The sequence below is a fragment of the Pseudonaja textilis genome, chromosome 15, assembly GCF_049901715.1.
Source record: "Pseudonaja textilis isolate UNSWEBS1 chromosome 15, rPseTex1.2, whole genome shotgun sequence".
Lineage (NCBI taxonomy): Eukaryota > Metazoa > Chordata > Lepidosauria > Squamata > Elapidae > Pseudonaja > Pseudonaja textilis.
In genome coordinates, this window is record NC_142004.1 from 11,368,065 (window position 1) to 11,391,830 (window position 23,766).

A 23,766-nucleotide genomic window follows, 5' to 3' on the forward strand; every position below is an offset into this window, starting at 1 on the left:
AGGCGCTTTGGGGGCTCGTAGATGGTGGCGGAGCACAATCAGCACCTAGAGGGAGTCCTGAGGAGCAGCGAGTGCTCAAGGGGGACAAACTCAACCTGGAAAAAGGAGGCACCCAAAGCCACCAGGTAACACCTGGCCAATAGGTATCCCCCGTGCCTGATTACCTGCCCACCGTGGGAATGCAAGGGAGGATCTTTGCCTCTTGCTTATCCCTCCTTCCAAGGCAGGTGAGGGGTCCCCAGAGGGCAGCTGCCAGGCTGGTTCTTGAGGTGGGAGTAAGGGAACAGCAGAGCCCAGCAGCTAGGAACCATTGCAGAAGGCTGGGCTTGGAAGAGGGCAGGGAGACATGGGCCAGGCCGGGGTGGCATGGGGGTCAACCTGCTTCTCCATGCAGGAAGCCAAATGGAAGCCCACCCACCCCCAACCATCCTGCCTTTCCACGAACACAGCCCACTGACCGTCTCGTGGTTGGGAAGGTCCTATCTCTGCATTCTGGACCAAGAGCCTCACCTTGGCCTGTGCAATTCCCTGGGGGAGTTGTGCTGAGCTGTGGGCCACCAGCCCAGTTTGGTTCACCCATATTTTTCTCTCCTCCTTGGACCAAGCGAGGCCTTTGGCCCGGGGTGGGATTCAAAACTTTTAACAACTGGTTCTGTGGATGTGGCTTAGATGGTGGGCATGGCTTGGTGGCCATGTTATTGGCTGGGTGTGGCCAACTCAATACCACATCGAGGCACGCATCTCCTCGCCTGGCCTTATGACTGTGGGGATGTTGTAACAGTTGTAAGTGTGAAAAATGGTCATAAGTCACTTTTTTCAGTGCCATTGTAACTTTGAATGGTCACTCCACACAAGCAAAGTACCAGCAAAGGAGGGGGAAAAAACTCCAGAGAAGTTCCTGAGACAAGAAGTCTAGTCCTGCCAAGAATGTAATAAGGGTTAACGGAGAGGCAGTTTCTGTAAGCAACACCAGAATGTTTCCTTCCTGCCTTCCTTACAGGATTAGGCCAGCAATTTCTTCTAACAACCGGTTCTCCGAACTGCTTAAATGTTAACAACCGGTTCTAGCGGCTAGGTGCGAACTGGTAGAATCCCACCCCTGCTTTGGCCTGGAGCTCCCTTTGGGCTGTGTGCGTGTGTGCGTGCTGATTCCCTTCGCTCTGATCTGTTTTTGGCATGTTGCCATCTTCATTCAACCTCTTTTTTGTTTTCAATGTTTTAAGCAATTTGCAAAACACCCAGTGTTGCTGCGAATTGGGATACAGATGCATTTCATAAATGTTCCAAAGGCACGTTTGTTTGTTTTTCAAAAGACAATTGGACTTTGTTTTTCCCTGGAAGTCGTTTCACTTCCCATCCAAGAAGCCTCCTCACTTCTGACCAAATGGTGGAGGATGGAAGGATTTATATTCCTTGCAGTCATCCGGTCGTTTAGTACTCTCTCTGAGAATTGCCGAGACCACCTGGAGGTTCATTCGTGCCCCCACAGTCACCTGAATAACGCACATATTCAGATGAGGATCAATGAAATATTATTTCATTAGTAATCATCTCCATCCTGTTCTAGGTGTTTTGTGCTTGTTGCCTCAATGAAGCATTAATTTCTGCCCTTTCTCGCTGGAGATCCTGCGTGGAAACAGATTCCTGCCTTCTGGGTTCCATCCCTCCCCACTTCAGGGTCTCTCTCTCCTTGGCATCATCTACCAGATCTTTATCGTAGCTGCCTTTCTGACTTGGGTGTATCTCACCTTCATCAAAGGCATTTTATCATTGTTTTTAGGACAGGATGGGACCAAATATTTCCACGGAATGGGAGAGAGAGTCCATGCCCCATTTACAACACGCCTTTTGCAACTGAGAAGGGAGCTTTTAATATAAGAGAGGAGACAGTTTGGAAAGAAGAGGCCATTCCTGTAAAGATGGGAACATCTGGAGAAGAGCCTCCTCCACCTTGGGCAGAGACGTCACTCTCGGATGATGTTGGGCACGAAGTTGGGTTGGGCAAAGGCAGCAAGTGCCTCAGCGTACATCTTGTACCTTCCAGTCATCTGGAAAAGGGAGAAAAATAAACCGCTATTTTCAGCTGTTGCTGCAAAGCCCCTAGGCCTGGAGGCACTTTGGGGGCTGCGTTGTTTTTTTTTTTTAGGAAACAATGTATCATTCAAGCAATTAAAATTCCAGGGTGTTTAAAAGTTCCTTATTGTCCCGGTTCAGCCAAAAAGCTTTCACTTTCTCCAACTTCCTCCTGCACAATCTTACCCGGCTGCAGGCTTCTTTGTGGCGGCCATTGCTGACCGCCACTCCACCGCCTTGGGAAAAAGGAGTTTAGCCGGCTGAGGAGGGGGTTTGCGATAACCCCAAACCCCTATCCTCTATCTTCAGTTGCCTCTATGGGGCAACCATATCCTCCAGATCCAGCTGGATCAGAGGAACTTCGGCGGCGAGCGCAGCAGGAACCGCGCATGATCGCGGAGTCCTGCCGCCGCCAAAGCCTTGCAAACCGGAAATCCGGGGCTGCGTTGTTTTTTTAAGCAATCCCTGCTAGCACCCCATAACAAATATTCACATTAGTGGCGGAAAAGGGGGTCCAATTTTCCAGGATTAATTTTATCAAATGCTTCATAAAACGAATGGTTCCATGTGATCGTAGTAACCCACGTGATCTTGATTGATTGAATCCCTCTTGCTAATGCAATTTAGGATTGCATTGATCATCCACCGAAGACCCCAAGGTCCCTCTCACAGTTACTGTTTTTGCCTAATCTGTACTTGTACCTTTGGTTTTTCCTGCCCAGGTGTAAAACCTTGCTTTTCGCCACACTGAGTTTCATTTTGTCAGATAGGGTCCCTTGTTCAAATCTGTCAAGATCCTTTAGGATCCTGAGCTTGTCTTCTGGGGTGTTGGCTATTCCTGACAGCGTATTCTCATCCACAAATCTGGTGAATTCCCCTTCTATTCCCTCATCTAAATCATCTATAAAGATACTGAAGAGCCCTGTGCCTATGACAGAACCTTGTGGTATCCCACTGCGTCCTTCCCTCCATGTAGACACGGTACCGTTAACGACTACTCGTTGAGTATGATTCGTCAGCCAGTTAAAAATCCATCTTGAGATGCTTCCTGGGGGTCTCGTGATTAGCTCTCACTGGTCCCCAAAACTACTCCGCAATAGCTCTCGATGGGGCCACATTGTCCACAGCAACAGCATCGTCATGGGAACATTGAATGTGTGAAAACCTTTATATCAACCCTCCCGAAGGGTCAGTCTCCCGTTTTATGGCCTGGAGAATCACTCAAAGGGTAGAGGGGACATAACCCAGATCAGAACAGGAGACCTTTTGCTCTAAAGAAGGAAGTCCAGGAAGGTGTTTGCTTTCCCACCAGCAACCTTCTGGGAGAGGCTCCATTGGCCCCAGGGATCTCAATTGCTACCGTGTGTGTGTGTGTGTGAGGGTGTAATCCACAGCAGCTAAATCCTGGGGGGGAAGGGGGCTCAGAGGTCATCCTAACAATGTGTTTGGCCTGTAAAATCTTCCATAAATAGCTGTGACGATGAAGCAGATCTGAAAAAGGACCAAGTGCTGCAAAATCGATCCTCCCGAGATCCTTGCAATATAGGATGCTGATAGGGGAAGAGTTGTATCCTGCCAACTTTCCCCGCCACAACTCAGGCCTCCAAATTCTTTCCAATCACAATAAAAAGGCTAGCATAAGATACAGATCAGCAAGACCTGGTTGTAATTCTTTGAGCCATGATGGCACAGTGGTGAGAATGCACTACTGCAGGCCAACTCTCCATTTCAGTGCCAGGAGTTTGATTCTGATCAGCTGAAGGTTGACTCGGCCTTCCATCCTGCCGAGATTGGTAAAGTGAGGACCCTGTAAACTGCTTAGAGAGGGCTGTAAAGCACTATGAAGCGGTATATAAGTCTAAGGGCTATGGCTTTGGAGCCTCCCAGACATTTAGATTACATTAAATTAGATTAACAGAGTTGGAAGGGACCTTGTAGGTCATCTAGTCCAACCCCTCACCCAAGCAGGAGACCTTACACCATTTCTGACAGAGGGAAGCCCAGTCTCTTGAAAGCCTCCAGTGATGAAGCTCCCACAACTTAACAAAGGCAACTTCTGTTCCATCAGTTGATTGCTCTCACTGTCAGAAAATTCGTCTTTATTTTCAGGTTGAATATCTCCTTTTTCGGTTTCCATCAGTTGTTTCTTGTCCTACCCTCAGGTGCTTTGGAGCATAGCTTAGCCCCTTCCTCCTCTCTATGGTAGCCTCTCAGATACTGGAAGACTGCTATCGTGTCAGCCCTGGTCCTTCTCTTCCCTAGACTAGCCAGGCCCAGTTCCTGCAACTGTTCATTGTATGTTTTAGTCTCCAGTCCCCTCATCATCCTGATTGCTCTTCTCTGCACTCTTTCTAGAGTCTCTACATCTTTTTTATAGTGTGGTGACCAAAACTGGATGCAGTATTCCAGGTGTGGCCTTACTAAAGCTTTATAAAGTGGAATTAGTACCTCCCTTAATCTTCAGTCCCTCGATGCAATTTAGGATTGCATCGGCTTTTTTGGCTGCCACCGCACACTGTTAACTCATATTTAGCTGGTGTCCACTAAGACTCCAAACATGTTTTGCACTATGTGAAGGTTCTGGGTTTCTTCTGCAAGATGGCTGCAGCTAAGCAACTCACCACTGAAGCTGAGACTGGCCAGAGAGAGTACTCAAAGCCATAATGACCGCTCAGTCCAAGTGCAGCCTCGGCTACATCTCTGGTGCTTCACAGGGAGCATTTCCCTCCTCGGGTCCCACACAGCAAAGGCCCTTCTGGGTTGGAGGTCCCGTTAATGGGGTGGTGGTGGGGGTAGAGGAGTTCCAATTTCCCTGGCCAGACATTCATACTGAACAGCTTAGAGAGATGGGAAAAGTCTTACCTTGAAATTCCACTCGTCGTTAACTTGTCTGCAAAGATTCAGGTCCATCTCTGCCACCAACAGGCCGTCTCGGGTTCGTGACAGCCCTGGGGTCCGACTTCCATTTGGAGAGGCTACGTAACTCGAGCCATAAAAATAGCCCAAGTCATGATGGGCTTCACCAATATAGAACAAAATGGTTTTATTAATAATAAACAAAGAGATCCACCCCAGCAGAGAGCGATGATTGCATGTGGCCATATGGTTCTCCTGTTGGAGATCATTCAAACTCCCTCGGTCCGTCCCTCAAGGCTGAGTGCCAAAGAATGGAGGCCTTTGAACGCGGATGCTGGAGAAGAGGCTCCTGTGAGTCCCTGGGACTGCAAGGCGATTGAACCGGACGGTCCCAGAGGAGATCAACCCTGTCTGCTCTTTAGAAGGCCAGATCCTGAAGGTGAAACTCAAAAGACTTTGGCCACCTCATGAGAAGGAAGAAGGACCGTAATGCTGGGAACGACTGAGGGCAAAAGAAGAAGAAGGGGACAGCAGAGAAGGAGCGGGGTGGATGGAGTCGCTGGACCGGTCGATATGATCTAAAATGGACTCCAGGGGATGGTAGAGGACAGGGAGTCCTGGGGGAACGCGGTCCAGAGGGTCGCGATGGGTCGGACACGATTTCGCAAGAACAAGTCCATCCCTTGCCCCCCAGGTTCCAAATTCCAGCACCCCAGAGGAAAGATGAAGAGAGCCTCCAGCTTTCCAAGTGCTCCTTTTTAAAGGCTTTTTATATCGCAATCTACTTTCCGGTCTCTTAAGTCCGTTAATCCTGCCCTCTGGGACCGTCCAGGGACTTTTGCTGGCTGGTGTGACTTCGTTCCAGCAGCTATCTGCTCTCCAGGAATCTTCCCTTGGTGGGGTCTTTCTGCCCTTTACCCATCAGACTGACACGGGGCCTTTGCTTCAGGCTTGAGGGATATAAGTAGCCCGGCACTCCAAATGCTCCTACAATGTCCTTACAAGATAGGTTGGGTTGCAGAGAGGGAAGGAGGGAGGGAGGAAAGAGAAATGGAAAGAGAGAGGAGAGAGAGAGGAGAGAAAGAAAGAGAAAGAGAGAGAGGGAAGGAGGGGGAGAGGGAACGTAGCCATCAAGTGAGTTTTCACAGTTGAGGATGGGCTTCCACTGGCTGTTCCCACCCTGAGTCCTTCACCCCCAATTTTACCCCGATTCTCCCAATCTGTCCTCTTGACATGTTTCTTGGTTGTCTGCTCATCATGGCCGTCCTTCACAGAAGCCTTTCTAATTTGCCTGAGTTCTTTTCAGAAGCCCACTATTCATCACTGGCCAAAGTTAGTTCACGGAAAGCAGAGTGAAAATTGGTTCTACTTCTGGGTCATGATCAGGTTGCGATCAATGGCAACTCTAGACTTTTTTTTTCATGCTCACTTTCCCAAGCAATAATGTGTTCGACTCTTTCTTCTCCCGTGCCGTATTTTGTAACCTAATTGTCTGTTGAGATTCTCAGTTCATGGTCCTGGTTGTCCCAAAGCTGCTTTTTCAAGAGGCAACTGGACTTTTTTTTCTTTGAAAACATTTCACTTCTCATCCAAGAAGCTTCCTCAGCTCTTTGCACCCTGGTGACAGACAAACCTCCAGGTGGCCTTAACGACTGGCTAAAACGATGCAAATGACCAGCTCTCCTCAAGGACTATAAATCCTTCCATTCCCCACCTTCCACTCAGAGCTGAAGAAGCTTTTTGAGTTGAGAAGTGAAATGTCTTCAAAGAAAAACCAGAAAGTCCAGTTGCCTCTTCATAACCTCATGTACTTCCATTGCTGTTTCCCAGCTACCGTCAATATACTTTCTTAGGAAGGAAAAGGGCAGGTGGGTGAAGGAAATAGCTGACTCGGCCTCCTCCTCCTCCTCCTCCTCCTGCCAGATTTTAGCCCTCAAAGGACTTGGAGACGGAGGTGGGGAGGAGCCCCCGCAGTTGCCAGCCAGCACACCTGCCCTCCCCAGGGAAAAGCCATACGCACCTGGTTTTCCATCTCCAGATGTAAACGGATGTGGGAAAAGTTCCTGTGAGAAGCCAAGAGGTACAAACTGAGATACACACACACACACACACCTGTAAAGAGCGGGGGGCGCTAAGGCCCCTTTATGACTTGTGGATTTCAACTCCCATAATTTCTGAGGAATTCTAGGAGTTGAAATCTGCAAGTTACAAAGGGTCACAGTTCCCCACCTCTCTTCAAAAGAAACAGGAGGCACATTAGCCAGCAATCCTTGTGCATCCAATGGCTTCTGTCTGCTTTGGAAGCATTTATTCCTCTTCTCCAGCTGCTATTGGCTTTGAGAAGGGAACATGGAAAGCAGAGATGCCTGTACCTGCTCCTCCCCACCCCCACGGGGTCCAGATCCCTGGGGACACTGGAGGCGCTTGGAGCTCCCAGGAAGAGGACTGACCTCCCCCCTCTGGGCAATGATTGGAATTGTGATTGACATTCAGCCTGTCTGAATGGCAGGGAAGGAAGGAAAGGGCAAGATTTGTTCAGAAACAGTTTCTCAGAAAAAAAAAACCTTTCCTGCTATCTGCAACTCTTACTGCAAAAACATATGGACTGCACAACCCGATCAGGGCAGAGCAATAGATGCAATCTACATAGACTTCTGTAAAGCCTTTGATTCAGTGGTACATGACAAGCTACTCCTAAAACTAAAATCTTATGGTATCTCTGGACACCTGCATAACTGGATAGAAGCATTCCTGTCAAACAGACAACAAATGGTCAAAATGGGGAGCATCCTATCAAATTCTGTACCTGTCAACAGTGGTGTCCCCCAAGGCAGCATTCTAGGACCAACTCTTTTCATACTCTACATAAATGACCATATCAAGAGCAACTGCGTCCTCTTCGCTGATGATGTAAAGTTAATCAACACCACAGACAATACTGTTACCCTTCAAAAAGACCTCGACTATGTATCAGAATGATCAAACAAATGGCAACTTCAAATCTCAGCAAATAAATGCCCTGTCTTACATATTGGCAAAAAAAATCAGAAAATAAAATACAGGCTGAATCATCAAGACCTTGTTGATGATCCAAACTCTGTCAAGGATCTTGGAGCACTCTAATGATCTAAGTGCTAGAGCCCACTATAACTACTTAGCCAAAAAGGCATTAAGAGTTGTTAACCTAATCTTACATAGCTTTTTCTCTGGTAATATTACACTACTAACTAGAGCATACAAAACATTTGCTAGAACAATACTCGAATACAGCTCATCAGTCTGGAACCCGCATTACGTATCTGATATTAATACAGTTGAGAAAGTCCAGAAATATTTCACAAGAAGATTTCTCCACTCCTCTACTCGTTGCAGAATACCTTATGCCACCAGACTTAAAATTCTAGACCTAGAAAACCTAGAACTACGCTGCCTTCGGTCCGATCTAAATATAGTACATAAAATTATATATTGCAATGTCCTACTTCAGCTTCAGCCATAACAACACAAGAGCACACAATAGATACAAACTCAAGGTAAACCGCACCAAACTCGATTGCAGGAAATACGACTTCAGCAACAGAGTGGTCAATGCCTGGAATACTCTACCTGGCTCTGGGGTTTCTTCCCCAAACCCCAAAAACTTTGACCTTAGACTGTCTACTATTGACCTCACCCCTTTCCTAAGAGGCCTGTAGGAGACGTGCATAAGCGCACCAATGTGCCTACCGTCCCTGTCCTATTTTTCTTACATGTATCCATGTATTCATACCTATGTTTTTACTTATACCTGTTATATTATAATCTCTTGACAAATAAATAAATAAATAAAATAGATTGCTCAGCAGGAGGGGGCACTTCCCTCCCCAGAAATGGTGGGAAGGAGACAGCTGAGGAGACAGCGGGAGTGTGAATGCTCACAAACACGCACTTCCCCTGTGGACTTCAGCATACACATGTGTCTATACCAAGGGTTTTATTAAATATTTGTTTTACATATAGAATTCTGTTGTCCCTTAAATCAACGATGTTTTGTGTTAACTGCTCCACATTTAGTGTGGTTCTGTTTAGCAGAAAGAGGCTTTTAGCCACTATATAGCTAACAAAGCACTTAAGAGTGGCTGGCATGAGCCCCCCAACACACACACCCCAGCATAGGGATTTGACACCCGAGATAACTTTGCAAAGACCATTTTTTCTAAAGCCACAGTTTCTAGACCCAAATCTTTGGCCGAGGAGAACTGAAAGGCCTTACCGTCCCCACGCGGTTGATGGCACAGGTGAAGCAGTGGTTGGCAATGGCGGCATTTCTTGCCTCGATGGGCCACATGGATTCACTGTAAAAGAAAATTATGTTCTCTTCCACCCAGGCGGCCATGAAATGGGCGCAGGGCACCCTGACAGGCCTACAGTAAAATGCGGCAAACCTCTCGTAAGGCCCTGAGTAATAACCAGGAGCAAAAAAATCAACCCGAAAGCCATAGAAACCAGGAGCTACAGAAAAGGGTGAGACTCCGCGAAGGAGACCCTCTGAGAAGGCCACAACCGCTTCCCCTGGGCAACGGGGCACTCAGCATAGCAGAGCCCTGTGGGAAGACGCCTCGTGTGGCGTTCCTCTTTGTGCCTCGGGGCAAAGCCAAAGCCGCCAAAACTCTCTCTGATGGGACCCCAGGGCCACGTTTTGCACCAGCTGAACATTTTTCAGGAGGAAAGTCCAATTCACAAAGTGTCACTTTTGGGGTGACAGCCCAGCTGCGAGCAGGTGCCAAGATTTCCCCTTGACTCTCCCAAAGCAGTGGTGGCCTGAGGGCCACCTGAACCACAGCTGGGTCAGCATTATCCATCCAACCAACACAGGGGCCTCCTGAATTCTACGGATCCCCCAGGACCTCTGCCAGGTGTGTTTGGGTTGATGCAGGGTCTGCTTATTTTAATTCTGTCCTTTGTTTGCATCCAAACCATGATTTAGGCTTTTATTTCCCCTCCCAGAAGTTGAAGAAGAGATAGGGGAAAATTATGAGGGAAACCCAACTTCCAAACTCAACTTGGGGGAGGTGGGGGGGGCTCCTCTGGGTCTTCTTGAAAGAAACATGATGGTCTAAGAAATCTGTCATCTGAAACAGCATCCAGTATATAAAGTGAATAAAACACGATCAGGAGGAACTGCCTGCAACTAGTTACCTGCAGGGTTATGGGTGAACTCGAGAAAGGCTTATGAAGCTTTCCTTTACCTTTCCTGCATAACCTTGGATGGGAAGATGGTGCTTACCCAAACAGTAACAGGTGAAATAATAATAAAAGGTTGCATCTTGGCTCTATCACGGTTTAATCTTTTCCATTCCTGTAACGTAGCCTCCTTACATGAAAAAGCATTCCACGTAATGCTTGTTAATAAACAAATGAAATAAAGTGAATGAGAGAATTAAATTTGGAAAGGATGGGAACATTTTAGTTATTATTAATGATTTATAAAATATAAGTGAAGAGAAATATGGAAAAAAATTAATTATGGAAAGTTTATAAGTGTTCCCAAGGAAGTATGATATTTAATTGAAAAGAAATGTTAAAGATGTTAATGAATATTAATGACAGAATTGAATTCAAATGGAATGAGTGATTTACACACACACACACATACACACACACATATATGGCATTCAGCTTTGTTCGGGTATTTTCTCACGACATTGTAGTTGTGCTTTTAAAGTTGTAGCAACGTTTCGGCAGAATCTCATCTGCCATCATCAGGCTTCTGTATTGTGTCTGTCTGTGACAGATGAGATTCTGCCGAAACGTTGCTACAATTTTAAAAGCACAACTACAATGACTTGGGAAAATACCTGAACAAAGCTGAATACCATACATACATACATACGTACATACATACATACATATATAATCTTTTTAAAAGAATATAGTGTGTATTTTAAGAATGCACCAAGCAGAATTCGATTGGAAGTTATGTATTATATTGAATGTTATAATCTTAAAGGTACACATTGAAGCTTAAATAAGATTTGAATGGATAAAATTAAAAGATATAAAGGCGTCATACTCCAATTAGCAACTACAGGAGAAAATTTGTTTAATGAGAAAAAAATAATATGAAATTGAAACAGGACAGACAAAACTATAAATATAATAATTTGAATTGAGATGAGATAATCAAAATAAAGTTGAGAAAATTAAAAGAGGGGAACAGCTATATAGAAAATGTAAAACAGTAATAAGATATAGAACAGAACAAAGAATGAGCATGAAATTGAATTTGTGTCTGTATGAAGAAGTGTAACCCGGGACTGTGCTATTGTCAAAAAAAGATGTTTTATTTGTATTATATTTTTTTTGTGAAAACCCAAATAAAATTTTCAAAAAAAAAAAAAAAGATTCCACACGTGTAAAACTTGAAACCAGCCTACTGTAGCTGTGCTGCTTTAGGCAACTGATGTTGATGCTAGCACAGAAGCTGGGCAGCCTTGGAGGGGCCCATTTCTCTGAGAAATGGGCCTCTCTTAACACGAGAAATCCCATCATGAGACAAGGAATGTCCCATTAAGAGTCACAAAACGGGGCACATCCCCTTGTCTTGTGGCATTGCAATATTTGGAGAACCTCACCAGATGGCTGTAAAAGCCCAAAGGAGGTCAGGAGAACTACCAGCTGCCCTGACATTTTTGAAGCTGAGATGCTGTCTGGGGTCCTACAAAGGCGTCAGTTAAACCCAGAAGAGAGAGAGAGAGAGAGAGGGAGATGATAGAGGGATAGAGAGAGAGAGAGAGATGATAGAGGGATTGTGGGATAGAGGGAGGGAGATGATAGAGGGATAGAGAGAGGAAGAGTGAGATAACAGGGAGATTAAACTGATTGTTTTGGAGAAGGCTTCCAGACTTCTCCTCAGGTCAAGAAGCTGATCCAAGAGAAGCTGGCTCAGATTCCTTCTGGCTGCAAAATCCTGCCATTCGTGGCATCTAATCCAACTGTTTTATTCCATTTTTCTGCAACAACAACAACAAAAAGATGGTAACTATACCTGAGTTTGCCAATAGTGGCCGAAGGGTTGAAGATGATCTCTGCTCCATTCAAACTGTACATGAGCCAGTTGAGGGGATGATGGCGACCAAAGCAAATATTCACCGCGATCCTCCCAAACTGCGTCTCAAACACTGGGTGTCCTCGGTCCCCTTCCAGATAATATCTCGACTGCAAAAGAGTTGACCTGACACTTCAGGACCAAGTCACGGTTAGAACCCCGGAGCCTCTCGCACTCCCACCCTCCGCAGGAAAAGCATTATTAAGCCACGCCTAAACGGTCCAGGACCAGCTTCTTCTTCTCACCAACGTCAAGATGGAGAACCCACAAGCCTCTGCAGGGGGGCCTCTCCCCTCCAGAGCAGCACTTCCTGCCAAAACCTTTCTACTTACATTTCAGTGAAGTCTAGGTGGCTGCAACTGACCCTAGATTTCCCAGTGGCCTGGGGAATAGCCCCTCTGGGACCCCCTTTTATGTAACTGGGCCCTGGCATTTCTCCTGTAGACAGTCCTCGAGGCCTGGGTCATCTTTGAGGGTCTTCTGACCGCCAATAAGTCTCTGGGACTGTGGTGGCCAGAATCGTCCACGATGCTTCGGGTATGGCCTCACCAGGGCTGAGCGAGGGGTGGGTAAAACCTTCCCCTTCCTTTAATGCGGTGCTTTTTCCACCGTGGCTCTGCTGTTGGGTGTGAGGGCTTTCCAGCAGCCCTCTTGCACCCAAGACATCGTGTTTCCAAGCCTTGTGTGCATCCTACAGTAGATTTGACCTCCCTAAATAGGATACCTGGCATTTCTCCCAGTGCCCCACTGATCCCAGTAGCCTCCATGACCCAGGTGAGTTTGCAATTCTCCGTCAGTCTTCCTGGGGGTGGGCCAGACCTCCCAGCTTTGTGAATTAGCCTTCCAACAGATGTCTGGGTGATTGAAATCTCCCATTGCAGCCACTTCTTGGTGTTGTGGCTCCGGGCTTGGATTCAGCTCCTGTGACTGATATGAGTTCAAGTGAGGAGGACATGGCAGAAAAATATGAGCCGGCATGGCTCAGTGATTGGACTGGTAATCAGGATGAGGAGATGGACGTGACAAAGGAAGACAGACCTGATGTATTAGAATTGTCAGGACCTTTGACCTCCTCTGGTTCCTTATCTGATCAACAGCCGGGAATGGCTGACAGGGAAGTTTTGAGAGAGTCTTCTAGTGGAGGTGAGAACTTGGAAAATTTGTGGTTAAATGTAAGGAACAGAAGACGGTTGAGAAGGCAAAATCAGCGGGAGCGAAAGAGGAGAGCGAGTCAGTAAATTAGCACGTTGCCTCAATGAGTATAAAAGGACACAGCTGGGCTGGTACAATTTGCCAGGAACAAAGTGACGTATTTGAGTGAGGACGTTACAGCAAGAAGCTCTGAGACTGGAGATTTATTGCCAGGACTGGTTTGCTGGACAGAGTAAAGATTTAAGCTGTGGATTGAGATTCCTGCCAGCCGTTATCTTGTAAGACTTCTTTCCGTTTGATTTAATTGTGAAACGGCTGCTTTCTGTTTTGTTCGTTGGAATTTTGAAGGGGAGTCATAACATCTTGGTGTTTTGAAGCTTCAGCTATTGCTTGAATAACGATTCCGAGTCTGGTTGGTGGTGTGTAGTAGAGTCCCAGCTAGACCTCTTTCCTATGAGGTTGCCCGTTTGCCTTAACCCAGATGCCTTCCACGCTCCCATGACCCTAAAGGAGGGGCCCTACCCAGGACTTCGACACTTCCCCCCCACCACTTTTCTGCGGCATCTTCCTCTGGTTCAAGGTGTCCACACCAATTCTCTGGTGGGATCTTGGGGCCCTTGATCGGTCTCTGTGCCTCATGATATTCAGCTCGTGTTGTTACCCGTATTTCAAACGTTGGTGCAAAAACGGTGACTTCGGTCTGCCCTTTGCTTTCTTTCCTTAGTTTCTTTATTAAATTTGTAGCCTCCCAAACGTTTTCTTTGCTCGCTGTGTTTAATCCATTACGTACAAGTTCATTATTTGCAAATACTTCTCTAAAATCTCTCTAGATACACTCCGTTCCTTCCTCGAAAAAAATGTTAATGAGCAGGAAAACAAGCCAAGTTCGTACACAGAGCAGGTGGAGGGACTCACTTCAGCCCCGTCTCTCTCGTCCATTTAACCCTTTGTTGCTACTACATAGCTCGAAGCTGACGCTAAGAGCTCTGTGGCTGCCTCTGAAAATATTCAGAATAGCTAAAGAAAACTTCGCCCATTTCTTCCAAGAGCAATTTCAGTTGTTTTGCTGGACTTTGCACAAATAAATCCCTACCCAGTCTATGTCCGGCCCCGTCTACAGGACCCTCCCCCACCAGGGTTGAGCTGTTCATAGGGCTGACCTCGATGCGTGTCCTCTTCCTGCAGACCCCACCCCAGCCCTGTTTCTCACTTCCACATGAAATCTGGAGAGCTGCTGAGCGCCAATCTGGTTCCAAAATGCATGGCTTCATGCCAGGCCCGATGCTTGAGAAGGCATTTGGAGCGCTCCCACGTTCCCAGGAAGTCCCTGCGGTTAAAGGGAGAGTGACCGGCGATGCTTGGCAGCGTGTCTGGAGGGGGTTGGGGTGGGGACTCTGGATGTTTGGCTAAGCTAAACGTCTGCTTGCACCCAGAGCCGCTTGGTGGGTTGGCTCCCCAATAGCTTACAGGTTGGCCTCAGTGCTCAGGCGATCGGAGGCTTTGCCCTTTGCCCGGGATGATTCCACTGTCGCAGTCTGAGCCTGGATAAAAATAACCCCGCGACAGAAAGTGAACTTTCTGTACAGCTGGTAAAAAAACCGTGGAAAATATTCCGGGGGAACTATTCTAATTGAGTCCCCGGTTGCCGGAGGGGGCGGAGGAGAGGGATACACCTCTCCTCACTAGAGATCCGCTGGCCATTGGTTCCTTCCTTGTTGTTTGTCCACTTGGTTAGGAGGGAGAGGCCTAATGGCATCTGTTCCAGAGAACCTTTGCCCTGCAGGAGATCCGGGCCTTTCACGCCACTGCTGGCACGGGAACACCTTCCTGGCTTCGCTGGACCTTGACGAGGCAATTGCAGGTCCCGGCATGTGTTGCAAAACCCCAGCCTTCCCCCCCCATCCCTCAAGAGCCCCTCCTGATGCGGCTCCTCTGACCGGATCCTCAAAACAGCCCACCTCACCCTTAAGCCTGCAGTTTTGCCATCCCAGTGGGATCCAGAGAATCGTCCTGGAGCCCTTTCAAAGCCAAACCCTGTACGCCCTCTATCCTTCACCAAATGCCCAGGTCCGGAGAGGCTCCCGTGCCCCGCCAGATGATTGCAGCTTCAGCTTGCTGGATGCCAGTTTTTTTTCCCACTTTGGGCTGCTTAGTTGCATCATCCAACTTTGCCTGCTCCGAGATCTCTGCCTTCCCCTCGGCTACTTTCCCTTGTGGGGATTAAACCAGGACACGGATCCCTCTCTACCACCGTTCCCAGTCCTGGGAATGCTTTCCTGCCACCCCAGATCCCGAAGCGCCAGCCCCGCAGAGGCAGCTGGGGTCCCCCTGCCCGCCCCCCCAGCCAGCCCACAACTCACCTCATTGAAGTCGCCCACCCGGGGTATGTGATTCTTCCTGCTCTTCCCCAGCACACAGCCAGAGTTGGAAATGACCACAGCTGAATTCCACAGGGTTCCTCCGTGGGCAGCGTCCCTTTCCAGGATAGGAGAGACCACAACCAGGTTGTGTTTCTTAGCCAGCTGCAAACAAGATTATGCCAGGTTGTAGGCAGCCCTTTTGGGGCGGGTTTTGCTCACTCAGAAAGCTGGCTGTACCCGTGGAGCAGAGCCGCCCCTTCGCACAGCCCCTTCCGAGATCAGCACCGGGAGCAGCGCGTTCAGCATTCGTTTTTTTTCTAGCAACAGAGCAATTACCCTTCACTTAGAGTGAATGGATTATAATATTGTCCTTTCTGGAAAGTGCATGTTGTATCCTATTGCATTGATCCAATTACATCCTCCCTTCCTTCCTTCCCCTTGGCTCGTCTTGTGATCCTATGCGTCACACAACATCCCCCAGGATGCAATGGATCTCATCACCCATTCCTGAACTTAAGACTTCAGTGGAACCAGGGGAGATGCTCACCCGAGCAGCTTTGTCCCTCTGGAGTCAGCAAATCACTTCACAGGACAAGACGTTTCCCCCTCAAGAAGGAAGGGAGGGTGAATTTTCGGGGACGTTCACTTGGGTGCACAAAGCTGCAAAGGTGCAGCCTCTCCTCCTCCTCCTCCTCCTTCTCAAGATCATTCTTATCTTATCCACCCATTTTTGATTGAAACAATACGTAAAGCCAAATAGGACACCCCCCCACCCCCCAGGCTATTCATTTCTCACTGTTAGTTTCTTCCCAGTCTCAAAATAAACAAATGTCCCATTGAGTTCAATGGGCCTGACTCTCAAATAGCTCCTGCAGTAAAGGACATTCACAGCCCTCCCAATTTGCAGAAGGACGAGAACCTATAGAGAAAATGAAGGGTACGGATGCACCATAATGTTATGCAGAGCCCAACAGTGTGCTGCAGACAATGTTAAAAGCAAGAGCACTTGCAGGGGGGAGGGAGCAAATAAGGACCCCTCTACCGTCTGGCAGAATCTCGTGGTGGGTCCGTCTTCTGCCGATTCTGCAAATTCAGTCCACGGCAGTTTCTCCTGGGTGCAGAAAGCGAAGGGCATGGCTGGGGAAAGGGCATAAAAAGACATGAGCGCCAGCTTTGCTCTGGTTAGAACAAAACAAGTTTTTAAACTGGCCAGGAAGCCTGTAAATATTGACTGAGTGCCTCTCTGGCACCCACGCAATCCCCCCCCCCGCCAAGATGGGAACCTAAAGCAGGGGAGGTGGGCATGGACTTTGCAGGGTTACATTCCTTAAAATCAAGGCCAGGTATTTGCGAAACAGCCTTCCGTTTTATTTCAAAACTCACAGAAAATATTACAACGAATTTCAGAGGAATGCTGCGGTGTGGGCCTTAGGTCAGGTCGTTTCCCCCCTCCCCCCATGAAGGCTTGTTGCATTCCCTCTGCTGCGCCAATCAGTATCTGCCTCTCTCTACCTCTGTCTGTCTGTCTGTCTGTCTGTCTGTCTTTCTTATTATCATCTATCTCTATCAATCCATCCATTCATTCATTCGACTCAGATGCTGCCCGTCTTGCCTACATGACTCTAGGCAGTTTTACAAACGGAGTGAAAACAGCAACGTAAAACAACGAAGTATTTTTTCCCGTCTTTGGTGGCTTGACGGTCTTTCGAAGAGAAATTGCTGAAGACCCACACCTGTCGTTCTCCCAGAGTGATGCTGTCACTTGGATGCAGGGCGGAGTGACGGGAAGCCAAGCCCTTCCCATCCGCAAATGCTGCCCAAATCCAGCCCCACCCAGCCCACCGCCCCTCCCAATCACTGCCCCGACTCTGTCCCTGAGAATGGAGGAGGGGGAACTTCAAGAAGACATACTGGGGGTCTCTCTCTCATCCTGGTCAGTCACCCCTCTTCTCCAGAAGGAGTCGCGTCCGTCTCCCACCGGGCTCTCGGGGGTCCAGGCAGGACCTGAGAGGAGTTTTCAAGAGGGGCCTTTCGATCTAGCCAGCCTGAGCCTTTTCCCCCTCTGGCTTCTTCCTAGCTCTTCTGGTCCTGCCTCCTGCCTGGTCTTCTAGCTTTGCCTTCTGGGCGCCTCCTCCCTCGTCTTCCTCAACCAGGATGGCTTATGCCATCAATGAACAAATTTCCCCTCACAGGATTGTTCTGCAGCCCAATCAAACCTGCCCAACAAGGTTATTTCATGCCCACCCCCGCCCGCTTCCTCACGGACGCTAGCTCGGGGCAGTCCTCCCGTTCCAGATCTCTCCATGGGACCCACGTCTGTCTGGTTACTGAATTACTCTATAAATCCGATTCTTTGAGAGGGCAGAGGGTGAACAGGGACTTACTCCAAGCCTCTTGGAAACAGATCACATTTACTCCGCATACTTCAGCCACTTCCACAATCTCTTGTATGCGTCTGTGCAGCGCGGTTACCTAGGCAGAAGCAGCACCCCAGGTTAAAGCAACACAAGAGCGTTAATCAATCACTGTCACTCCCCTTCCCCCGTCTGGCTCAAAATCATAGGAAAATGGCAAGTGAGGAAAGGGGGGGTGGATTGTGAAGGAGGCTTTTTAGAGAGTTCCACACTTCAAAGCCTCTTAAAAGATGTCAAGGAGTATCTCTCCTCCTCCCGCCTTTTGGGAGAATAACAGCCAGCAGTTATTTGGAGAATAAGAATCCAAACCCAGCAAAAGGGTAGTGTGTCCCCCCCGTCCCCCCCCACCCTGATGCCAAAGGGTCCAACTGCTGCCAGGGACATCCTGGAATCACGAGTAAGGGCTTCCTTCGCCACTGGTTGGACAAGGGGGGCCCCCTGCATTTTGCTCCCTTCAAGCTGGTGCTCAGGGCCAGGATGGCATCCCAGGGGCCGTAGGACCCGGGACATCCCAAAATCACAAGCCCAGAGCGAAAATCTTGAGTAACGGCAAGGTGACCAAAAGGGAAGAGAAAAGAGGAGAGGTCTGTACTTCATCAACATGACTTTGGGATGATTTATTGTAAGGAAGGCGGTTGCATGATTTACAACAGTGTGATGGGCGGCCAAACTTGCTTTGTGGCCTTTTGAAGGAGGAGGCATCTTTTGTGGACGGTATCTGAGGACCTGTATCTGTCGTCTCGGTGCCCTAGAGCCAGAGGTGGGATTCAGCAGGTTCCCACCAGTTCTGGAGAACCGGTAGCGGGAAATTTGGAGTAGTTTGGAGAAGCGGCTCAATCCCACCTCTGACTGGAGATTTTACAGTCTCCTTCCCCTGCCACGCCCAGCAAGCCACGCGCACAGAACCTGTAGTAAAAAAAAAATGGAATCCCACCCCTGGAAAGGAGCCCACCCAAAACTCAGGCTGCCCCACCATCTCAACCCCCTCTTTCTCTGAACTTGTAAGGTGAGGAGGAGCAGGTGGCAGCTGCCTCCCTTGATAAAACATGCGGAGGGTGCAGCAAGGAGGAGCATTTCCACCCTCCTGGCTGCCACCACGCATGACTGTCCCCACCGAGCCCTCCGGGGTTTCCAGCTGTCCACGTGGGCTGGTTCCACCTCCTCCTTCCAGGGGCCGAGGGCCTCTGCGGATGAGCGATTCATGCGGAGGCGGCTGCGTTGGTCTCCTTGGCCCCACAACTCCGATACCTGCTCGGCGACCGGCGCGTCGGTGGCCAGAGGAATCTTGTTCTGGATCAGCCCCACTCGGACCAGGCGCGGCTGCCGCAGCTGCTCTGGTGCAGCTTCAAACTTGTGGCCCTGCAGCTCAAAGTCCCTCTCCGCAGCTGCCAAGAGAGCCTCCCTGGGCAGATCCAGCGGCCTGCAATAAGTTGGAAGGAAAGGAGGAAAGCCCCTCTGTTTTTTTTTTCTGCAATTACCTACCAAATAACAAAGGCATCTTGAGACTTTTTTTTTTAGATCCAAATGAAATGTGGAAAACGTATCATTGGGCGGAAGAGTAAAATACAATCCTCCTGTCTAAAATGCCAGGAAGATTTCCAATGGGACACACGAAAGGAACTTCTAAAAGTCTCCTCCCTTAAGCTTTGGGTGAGCCCTTTTTATTCACTTTGAAAACCACCACTGACTTTTGAGGCACAATTTCCAGGGGGGACCCAGCCAGAACCAACACATTGGCTTCCTTGTCTTTATTTTGAACGGATCTTACACCCAAAGTGAACTTGGCTATTCATGTGGGACCCCACCCCCACCTCGTTTCTTCCCAACCGCACCCTGGGACAAGCACTGGGGAGGGGCTGCAGGTGCGAGGAGCTGCGCCTTGAGCCAGCTGTGCGGGAAAGGGGAGGGGGCCAAGGAAGGGGGGGGAAACTCCACAGAGACCCCCCTTCCATCTCGGGGGGGAGATCAGGGCCGGCTGAGTCCAGCACCAGAAGCCCAGGAAGGAAAGGGGGGCTCGGGAGGGGCCTTTCCAGGGCTGCTGAAGCGGAGTGAGGAACCCCGGCGAGGGCTCCTGCAGGTGGGAGACCCTCCCCCGTTGGGGGCCCCCCAAACCCAGGCTGGGGCTGGAGCTGCCAGGGCCGGGGGGACCGGGGGGGACACCGGGGGCCGCTCCGCTCCTTCGCCCTTCGCGCCTGGCCCTCCTCCGAGCGCGCAACGCCCCTTCTCGCAGGGAGCCGCATTCCGGCCAGCCGCGCTCCGGGTCGGGCTGGCGAAGCAGCGGACGGAGCGAGCCGGGGCCAAGCGGTCTCTGGGCGGAAGGTCCTTCCAAGCCCCCCCACCTTCCCCGGGCGCACCTGACAGGCTCCCCGAAGAGGAGCCGCTTCGCCTCGGCCAGCTCAGCGGCGGGCAGGTGCCGCTCCAGGCAGCCCTCCAGCGAGTCCAGCCGCCCCGCCATCGCCCTCGCCCTCGCCGCCGCCGCTCTGCTCCTCTGCCTGGGCGGCGCGGCGGCTGTGCGCGGGGGGCGGCCGCCAGTTAACCATTAAGCCGGCCTGGCCGGCCGTTTAACCCGCGGAGCGTCTCCCGTCCCCGTCCCCCCCAACCCCACTGCCGCGGGCGCCGCGGGTCACGGAGGCTGCGGGACACGCGTGGGCAGCCCCCGCCCAGCCGCCGCTGCTCTCTTGGGGCTGCTCTCCAGGCGGGGAGACCGGATCCCACCGGGGCGGGCTGGCGCGGGACCCCGGGCCGAGCTCAGCGTCCAGCCTGGGGCAGGGTGGGTGGGTGGGACAGCCTGGGGCCGGGGAGGGTGTGTGTGGGGGGTTTCGTCCTCCCTGCCCTCCGAGACAGACACGTTTCCCGCCCCGCCAAGCCAAGCCTGCCCTTCCCCAAGGAGAAGGGGGGGTCCTCGGCCGGCTTCACTCCGCGCACACGGAGCCCCGGGGAGCGCTGGGTGGGAATCAGCCCTGGGGAGAGCGACTCCCCCCCCCTTGCAGGACAGAGCTTCCCACGCTCACCAGACACACGCACGCACGCACACACACACACACACACACACACACACACACACGTGTGTAGCCCGCCCGTGTGTGTATGTGCGTGGCGAAATTAGGCCGGGAGGGGCTGAAGCGGAGGCCGCTGATTTTGTTGTGCCCCCCAAAACCCAACTTTTAATTCGGAGGCCGGCCTGAAGTCGCATGGGGCCACCAAGAGACGCCCGAGGGCTGGGCAGGGCCAGGACTTTCAGGGCATTCCTCCTCAGCCATGGCAAACGGGGGTGGGTGGGATGACATCTGGGGACCAAGCAGCTGCCTCCCCGCCCCCTTGCTAAATGTCCAAGGCAGGGGTCTCCAACCTCGGCAACTTTAAGACTTGTGGACTTCAACTCCCAGAGTGGGTCCAACCCAGCCCCTCAGCCCCAGGACTCACCCGGCTTCCCTTTCGGCCCATTTCCCCAGGACTGGATGGGATCCTAAGCCTCAATTTGACTGAGGGTTGCACCGACTTTGTATTGTGGCAGCCCCTCAAATCCTGGAAGACCGCCATCATGTTCCCCCCACCCTCCTTTTCTCCAGACGGGCCCAAATCCTGCAACATCCTTCCGCTTGGATCCACCACGGACGTGTTTTTGTCTCCCGGCTTTTAATCGCCTTAGCTGCTCCTCCTTTGTGTGAGCGCAGCCAGTTGGGTCCAGGGGACCCCGCTTTGGAGGGTCTTGGCCTGTGTGGGTCGTGGCCCCAAGATGGCTTCCAGATCTGGCTGATTCTGCTGTGGGATTTGTGCTGGGGGGGCGGGGGGGGGGGCCTCCAGGAAAAGACTTGTTTTGGCTGTCCATCTCCTCAAGGACGTTGCCTGGCTGAACATTTGCTTTCTATTCTTAGTCTGAACTTCCACCCTCACCCCCGCCATGGCTTGTTTGCAAAGCTGTCTTGCCCAAACTCTGTACGTGCACAAGGAGCTGACTCCGGGGTGGCTTGGGTGAAGATTGGAAAGTTGATCCCAGGAAAGGAAAGAAGACTTGGGAAAAAAAAGGACTTTTGACAGCAGCTCAGCTCAATGGAGAAGGAAGCCCTTTTGCCTGCGGGGCGTTTCTTGGCATAACACAAAATTTCTCGAGTCCAAAATGCAATCCCTGCTCAGAAAGGCGCACAGCTAAACAGGCAGGATGCTCATAGGAAGAGCCACAGAAGGGTCAGCCCCCAAACTCTGCCCCGTGCACCTCAGAAACAGGTGGGAGGGGTGTCGATTGTACCATTGTAGAGCCACCATCTTCACAACCTGCAGATGCCCCTGGAAAGCGGATTCTCTTGCGGAACTTGGTGACAGCAAGAACAATTAGCCAGTGAAGGTCTTTAAGGAGAGATTGGTCAGTCCTTGGCCCAAAGAGATACAGGGTTTCCTACCTGAGACACAGGATCCAAGATCTTTCTCCAATCTGTTCTCCTGTATTCAGACAAGCTGGAAAGCATCATCCAGCTGATGGGTTGCAGCACATGGTGTCATGCTGAGTTTTGCTCTCAAATGGGATGGAAACGTTCAATCGTAGGTTTGTATTTTTGTGATAATTTGGGGAAAGGAAGTTAAGGGCATGGCAATTCCTTTGGTCCCTGTGCAATGCTGCTGTCTTCCGATTCCCTTTTAAAAAAATAAAATCCGGTATCCAAGTTGAATCTCCCTTCACCAGCCCAGTTCACCCTTCTTTGCGCTGTTTTCTTGACCGTAGAAAAGGAGAACAAATAACCTAAGGATCGGTTTGCCAGATGGGATGTTGTTAAGTGAATTATTGCAGTGGTTAAAATAGTAACATGGTTGTTAAGTGAATCTGGATTCCCCATTGATTTGGGTTGTCAGAAGGTTGCAAAAAGGGGATCGTAAATATGAACCGTTTGCCAAGCCTCTGAATTTTGAACCGGATTTCGATCACGTGACCAGTGGTCGTAAGTGTGAAAAACAGTCACAAGTCACTTTTTCAGTGCTGTTGCAACTTTGAACGAACTGTTGTAAGTTGAGGACTACCTGTATGCCTCCTGCCCTTCTATCACAAAGTAATCATTTAAAACTTTCCTAACCTCTTCATCCCTATTTAATCCCCCAGACCATCTTCTTTCAGAAAAAAGTCCATATATGGTTCCCAATCTTTTCAGAAAAATCTTATCTTTTTTTTTTTCTGATTAAATTGCTCAGCTTTCTACATTTCTGCAAGTTCAGTTAGTTTTGTCTCTAACTGTGTTTCATTGCATTTCAATGTATTTCACTGCTTTTCCAATTTTTGGGGCATACAATCATCTTACCACAGTTACCGTATAGAGTATTAACTTTCCACATTTCTTTTCTAATTCTATGCCCATGAAACTCAGGAGGGAGAATTCTGTTAAAAGTTACCAATTGTTGTGGATTGAAGGTTTTAAAAAAAGGCAACCGCTCCCAGAATCAGTCCGTGTCATTTTCTCAGGACAAGGTCAAAAAGGGCGCCTGTCTCTGACCTCTTCCAGAAGGCTTATTAATTATGCCCCGAAGAGGAAATACTTTCCTTTAGCCCAGGGAGCTTGTCAAATTCATGTGTTTTCAGAACTCTGTATGGCAACTAGTCAACAACAAAGGAGGCTAAAAACAGCTCAAAATAAATAGAAGCCAAATAAGCAACATTCCTGGAAGGAGCAGCCGGGGTTTGAGTGAATTAATGAGGGAGGAGAACTTCTCTGGCACAAGAGGGCCTCCTTGCCCGCATTTCCTGGGTCGGCGAAAGCCCTGGAGACAGCCGCTGTCCAGCCAACAAAGGCCGGTCAGGGAAGGCGGTTGGAGCTGATTCTCTGGCCAGGCTCAGCGGGCA

The 23,766-nt window shown here is 49.8% G+C and overlaps 1 protein-coding gene across 1 annotated transcript; it reads right to left on the reverse strand.

Annotated features, from left to right (window-relative positions):
- Window positions 1-1,846: 1,846 nt before the first annotated feature.
- Window positions 1,847-20,424, reverse strand: UPB1 (beta-ureidopropionase 1). The gene is made up of 10 exons (XM_026717062.2): window positions 20,297-20,424; window positions 19,191-19,362; window positions 17,913-18,000; window positions 16,571-16,665; window positions 15,529-15,690; window positions 11,957-12,126; window positions 9,182-9,263; window positions 6,950-6,992; window positions 4,936-5,090; window positions 1,847-2,048 (listed from the first exon to the last, which is right to left on the reverse strand). The coding sequence occupies exons 1-10, from the start codon at window positions 20,395-20,397 to the stop codon at window positions 1,965-1,967; spliced, it is 1,152 nt and encodes a 383-aa protein (XP_026572847.1). The 5' UTR covers window positions 20,398-20,424; the 3' UTR covers window positions 1,847-1,964.
- Window positions 20,425-23,766: the final 3,342 nt, after the last annotated feature.